Here is a 6,429-nt window from a genome sequence, read left to right as displayed (position 1 = left end):
CGTTAGCATTTTGCAAATACGACGAGCTCACAGAGGTGCCAGTGTGGTTGTTTGTTCCCACAGTTGGGAGAATGGACAATGATTAAATCTGATACTAATTCGGTTCAACTCTCCACAAATAGTGTTTGGTTTGTCCATTCTGAGCTACTGTAGAAACTTGGCAACAGAACATGGCTACCTCTGTTAAAGGAGACCCACTCCCTTAGATTTAAAAAGCTCATTCTAAGATTAAGAAAATGCAACGGTTGGTGATTACACACTAATGACAACAAATTTATCAACACTATATTTCCATCCATCCATCCATCCATCCATCCAGCCATCATCTATACCTGCTAATTCCTTAACCAGAGTCACAGGGATCAGCTGGAGCCTATCCCAGCTCTCTTTGGGTGAAAGGCAGGGGTACACCCTGGACAGGTCCCCAGTCCATCACAGGGCCACATAGAGACAAACAACCTCACACACTCACACTCACTCCTATGGGCAATTTAGAGTCACCAATCAACCTGACATACATGTTTTTGGACTGTGGGAGGAAACCAGAGTACCTGGAGAAAACCCACACAAGCACAGGGGGAACATGCAAACTCCACACAGAAAGGTCCCTGCTGGGTTTCAAACCAGGAACCTTCTTACTGTGAGGCTAAATCTGCACAACTGCTTCACCTGCACAGACTGCATTCCTAGAGTCAGCTGTTGCCCGGCAACAACCATTTGTCAACAAACACCAGAGGCCTTTCCCCCGAATGACTGACCAAAGACAAACTGTCCAATCATCACTCACTGTTGATATTGTGTTTCTCTTAATGTAACAGCATGAGCTCGAACACACTTTCTGCTGTGTTAGAGAAGCAGATCCGCCGCCTGTGTCTGAATGACTTTCCTTGTGGAAATGGCAGCTGGGTGAGTTTTTCAGCTGTAAATTAGTTGCACTGTTTCCTAGATCATTAGATCTGCTTAGTGGTTTAAGCTACTGTCGTCGCTGTATGTATGTATGCGATATATAAAAAACAAAAAACTGGAGTTTGGTTCTCAGAGGAAGAGCAAAGACAGTGCAGAGGGACCAGGAACAGAAGAGACAGACGCTCTGCTGGACCTGTTGAGCTGCCCTCACTCTCCGTGGGGGCATGAAGAATCATGGAGCCCTCAGGCTGCGGCCCTGAGACAGCTGGCCGTGCTTACGCCCGAACGCCTGCACGCCGACTTCATTTACAAATACTTCACTACGTTTCATATCGTGGACAAGGATGTGAGTACACAGACTTCTTCCTTCCATCCACATGCTGTGCTTTATATTTGATTAAAGTCCCTCGGTTGTTCTAACCTGACCAGGTTTTTCACGGGATTTCAAATAACTGGTAAAATAGAAATACTACAAAAAAGCAAGACATTTTATAAATGTAATATATAACATTCCCTTTCATGGTCCAGGTTATTTTTTTCACAAGCATTTAGTTATTGTATTTCCAGTTTAAGTAGGTCCTTTAGATTTGATTAAATTACACTTTCATTATTAATGTCCTGGTAGGGAAAATCAGATGTTACAGCAACAGATCACTTTGCTACTTCTATCACCAAACAACACACATGGTCTGACTGGTATCCACACACCTCCTGGTGCATGCTGGGAGGGTTTCTGCTACATCTACCCTCCTGGAATTAAGACATTTATTAAAAGTGTTTTTAAACCCCTAAAGCTGCTATACAAGAACATGCCCAAGGTATAAATTAGTCATCGCTCTCCTTAAAGTTGAAAATGGACATTTAGATACAAAAGTGGTCACATTTCATTTGATGCCTGAGGTTGTTCATCACAGCGACTTTGGTCTGTGACACTTTGCTCTGTGCCATGTTCAGGTGTCGATCATCGACGACGGCCTGTTAAAGTTCTCGAAGCTGGAGGAATTGGTGCTGACTGCAAACAAAATCTCAGAAATCCCTGTAAAGAACCTTCCCAATACTTTGAAGGTGAGTCACAGTCCAGTATCATTAAGAGCGGTTTATTCTGCTGGTTTATTCACAATTGAATCATAAGTATTAAACAACTGCATTGCCTACTTTCCCATCACATCAAAGTTAAAAATCCACCATGATGTCACTGAGTGATGTATGTCCAGTTGTGCAACTTGTGAAAAACTTTTACCCCTATAGATAATTTTTTGTTGTGATGAGTAACGTTCTGTCTTTCAAAGATTTTGGAGCTACGTGCCAACCGGTTGTCTGCCCTGAGCAGTCTCACCAACCATCCTCCTCCTCGCCTACAGTACCTCGGCCTCGGCTTCAACAGCCTGGGTTCTCATGATATTGCTCATCTTACAGGAAGACACTGGTTAGTTTACACATACACACACACACACACACACACACACACACACACACACAGGAAGCTGACTGGTTTTTAAAGAGGTAAGCCAAAACCACGTCAAGCAAAAACTCGAACAGCATCTTTTGGCTTTTTATTGTGTGTAAGGTAGGACGGAGATGATGTCACAGCACAATAAAACAAGAGGTCACTGGAGGTTGTTTTTACCAGTGACCACTATTACACACGCGCTTCTCTGATTTTAATGGTGACACCTACTGAGGACGACACCGTGCTCACTACAGCAGACGTTGTTAGGCAGAAAATCATTTGACATTGCCAGTGACGTGTGTGGAGGTTTTCCTCAAAGCTTTATTGATCCCCACAACTCAACACACATCAGAGAAGCCACTGACACTGCACCCTCATATGCCAAAATCCTTAAACATATGTTTGTACAACCTGCTTAAATGGCATAATAATAATAAGTGGGTATAGATAATGGATGGATGGATGGATGATAGGCCAGCTGAAAGAATTAAACATGGGACAATGCAAATTAATAGAAACCTTTACAGAAAGTGAATGACCTGCTTGGGCCCCAAAACAATAAACAAAAAACAAAAAAAAAAAAGGTTGAGATTATATCAACTGTGACATGAACCTCTAAAGTTCAGTCTCAGCTAAGATGGGGCCCTTTGCTATCTAGTTTTGTGGTCCTGGTGTTGCCAAAGGGAAGTGTGTCAGAGTTGAATTGTGTGCATGTGAATTTCCAGCTACAACAGTGTTTTAAACTGACTCAAAGTAACTGACAGTCCTGGATACACGAAAATTAGAAATAATCTCATTGGAAAAGCTGTTTTTAAAAAAACAAAACAAAACAAATTATTTAAGAAATGTATCAAAATTACAAATAGCTACTAGTCAATTAATTGACTCATTATGTTGGCTCTAAAGGAAAATAGGAAATAAGGAGGAATAAGGACACTTCTGTCCATAATGGGGCAGAGTTATGGGTCCAGGACGGAGGCCTCAGTATTTCTACAGATCTGGTTTTAGATATCCAACCTGAATCCCAACACCCAGTCTCTCTCTCACTGACCTCAGGCCACATCTGGTGTGTTTGGACCTCAGTGACTGTGAGTTTCAGGACCAGCCCGCCCTGCTGAACTCCCTGAGCACTCTCCCCTGTCTCAAGACACTGATGCTGCAGGGAAACCCTTTCACCCTCGTGTCCTCGTTCCCGGGCTTCACTGTGGACAGTCTCCCACAGCTCTGTTTCCTGGACGCTCTGTTGATCTCATCTGAAGAACGGCGCCGTTTTAGAGGCTTGGCTGAGATGAGTGGTGAGACCGTGCCATCATGTAACATATCTGAGTCCCATCAACCTGTGCTTTTTTTTTTTTCAAATTTACAAGTCAGCAGATATGTTGTTTGATCCAAATTAAAGGTGTGCTCTACCAGGATTGATTATTTTCTCCTTGACAGATCTGATAGCGAACCGGGCATCAGTCACAGTGAGTGTGGGCACGATGAGGGGGATCCCAAACCCGTTGATGAGTGTGGATCAAAACGCTCCTGGCTTCCCTGTTGTCACATACAGCTATTTTATCACATACAAGTTCCTGGTGATGTATATTTCTCATGTTTTGAAAAAATGACAGACAACTGTAACTTTTCATAAGGAGAAATCTCTAAAACCTAAACTTTAACTTGTCACAAACTCACATGGCTGCGATTTGTTTTAGATTTGATTGAATTTTTGATGCCAGTGAAAACTGAACATTAACAATTAAAATGTGAAAAACACTTTTTGTGGTGCTGCTCACAGAAAGTTGACAATGAGCCTGAGGTTGACACAGCAGCCAGAGCACACGCGACGGAAGACAGCTGCAGTGACGCTGATGTACGTTCAAACAATAATTGTGAAAGACAAATGTCTAAACCAGACACTGAGGCCTGGATGGTCGGGACTGAAGAAACCTGCCATGGTAACACTTCTCTCGATTGGACCCGCACATGTTTCAGGCCAACAGAGCAGACGCCACCACAGAAAGACAAAAAAAAAAATCCTCATCATTGCATGACATTTAATGATTCTGTATAAAAGAGTTGGGAAATAGTGTCATTGTGATGTTTGGATTCATCTCACTTTAGTGATGTATCCTGTATACCTGGGATAACATTTTTCTTATCAGTTTCTGTAGAATTAACCCGAATGCCTTCAAGGAAACATGTAGTCAGAACAGCCAGTGGAAAGTCGTACACACCCTGAAACTTGATAACTTGATGACTAGACCATCATTTATCAGCCATTATCACACTTTCCTTATTAACTCACCACAAAATGTCTGGTTATACTTCAATCTATGTGTCTCTGATTTGCCAGCAGCCTGACTTATTTTTTCTTTGTGTCACTTTATATGTATTTTACTTTTTTTTTTTTCCAACAGTGTCAAGACACACCACATCAAAACTGCCATGGTCAGAGTGCATGGACTTCAGTGACACACAGACTTACATTGTTAGTGATGTAGGAGGCTTAAAGAAATTCTTCAATCAAGGATTTTGTCTTACGCTAGAGGAGGAAAAGGTAGAGATAATAAAGTCTGAGGGATTCGATGTTTAGATGCAAAATGTGCTGGAAGTCAGATTATGGAATTTCACATTTTAGGTCCTATCATGGCCTGCAGCCTCTGAGGAGATCCCTGTGGCCAAACCCAGTCAAACTACAAAAGAAAAGAAAGGTGGAAACGAAAAAGAGGTGAGCTTTACGTTTTGTTCCTCCCTCTTGCATGAGGATGGCACAGAAGAATAAGGATTGATGAGTTTCTTTTGGTCGAATGTAGAGTATGAGCTTGTTAGTAATTTCCTATTTTACATCAGCTTTGTCTTTGGTGTCTTCCTCAGTGTCCAATCAAATCTGGTTCCACAAAAGACAAAAAGAAGAAATCTGTACCAGAACTGGTCCAGGATGCCCCCATTAAAAGAATCCTTGGGTCTGTCCATGTTCCCCTGCAAAGCCTGCTCAGAGGAAGTCAAAAGGTTGATACCCTCTGTGACTTTGGTGCCCTGCACCAAGAGTCTGAGATGGAAGCTGCACAAACACTTGAAAAGGTAAGTTTACACACACACACACACACACACACACACACACACACGTTAGCCAACAGGAGCATAAGCTGTCCGCTTAAAATGTGAGCTTATGTGAGATATGTTTTTCACTCATCTTTAGGATCTGGGAAAGAAAATCAAAGAGGACAAAAAGAAAGAGGACAAAGAATCAAAGTGGAGAGGAGGCAACAGTACACAGCAAAAGAATACAACATCTTCTAAATGTGAGATAATCCTTCTAAGGTTTGATTCATTATATAGTGGCCTATGTGGTGCTTATTTTTTATTAGGGATAATAACAAAGACAGCTAACACCGAGAGGCATCTGAAATGAAAACTACACATCTGGTGTGATTTACAGTATCAGTCAGTAAACTGTTTTCACTCTACTTAACCTCCTGTTTGTTGTGCTCAGCAGACAGAGGCAAGCAGGAACACAAGGCAGACGTCCACAAAGACAACTCAGTGTGTATCCATCCGGACCCGGTGACTGTGGAGTTGAGTGTTGAGCTGGAGAAATGGCGATCTGTGTCTGAAGCTCACCAAGTCTCCTAAAGCCAGAAAGGTCTTTACATTCGCCACAAGGCAAACACACAAAAAGCCAAAGTTCCTCCCTACACTCCCATATTACTGCTGAATGTCAACATGTAAAACTGAAGTGCATATTAAATAAATTACAAACTCAAGGCTGCTGTCTATCTACAAATCCTCCAGCCAGTGTATATCCTTCTGAATGCACTGGTCAAATACTATTACCTCTGTGGATCTGAAGACATTTCTCTTATTATAAATTGCATTAATGTGATCTGTGCAGTATGTCTTGAAAAGTGGATTACTGAAGAGGTGAAGTGAATAAATCCACAACACCGACACCCCCCAAACAAAGCCACAGATTCAGGGGTTGGTTTTGTTTTGATCAGAATGACTGAATTTATTCAGAAATCTGCAACAGTGTCACCTCAAATTATATGGGACTTAAGGTGGTTATTGTCTCATCTGGAGATCCCCTG

At 42.0% G+C, this 6,429-nt stretch overlaps 1 protein-coding gene across 3 annotated transcripts in view; it reads left to right on the top strand.

The window, feature by feature from the left end:
• Positions 1-741: 741 nt before the first annotated feature.
• Positions 742-6,429, top strand: part of LOC113138535 (leucine-rich repeat-containing protein 43-like) — an 8,777-nt gene continuing 3,089 nt past the window's right edge. The window contains exons 1-12 of one of the 3 annotated variants that reach the window (XM_026321069.1): positions 742-906; positions 1,040-1,252; positions 1,861-1,971; positions 2,196-2,332; positions 3,413-3,651; positions 3,794-3,933; positions 4,137-4,296; positions 4,759-4,898; positions 4,980-5,069; positions 5,216-5,422; positions 5,541-5,643; positions 5,835-5,984. In XM_026321069.1, the coding sequence (XP_026176854.1) occupies positions 820-906; positions 1,040-1,252; positions 1,861-1,971; positions 2,196-2,332; positions 3,413-3,651; positions 3,794-3,933; positions 4,137-4,296; positions 4,759-4,898; positions 4,980-5,069; positions 5,216-5,422; positions 5,541-5,643; positions 5,835-5,974 (1,767 nt within the window). In that variant the 5' untranslated portion in view covers positions 742-819 and the 3' untranslated portion in view covers positions 5,975-5,984. Of the gene's footprint in view, positions 907-1,039; positions 1,253-1,860; positions 1,972-2,195; positions 2,333-3,412; positions 3,652-3,793; positions 3,934-4,136; positions 4,297-4,758; positions 4,899-4,979; positions 5,070-5,215; positions 5,423-5,540; positions 5,644-5,834; positions 6,106-6,429 lie in introns of those variants that run through there. The other 2 variants (XM_026321070.1, XM_026321068.1) reach the window with 2 other exon arrangements.

The sequence above is a fragment of the Mastacembelus armatus genome, chromosome 9 (assembly GCF_900324485.2).
Source record: "Mastacembelus armatus chromosome 9, fMasArm1.2, whole genome shotgun sequence".
Taxonomy (NCBI): domain Eukaryota; kingdom Metazoa; phylum Chordata; class Actinopteri; order Synbranchiformes; family Mastacembelidae; genus Mastacembelus; species Mastacembelus armatus.
Note: the sequence above shows the minus strand (reverse complement) of the source record. Positions and strands in the feature narration are given on the sequence as shown.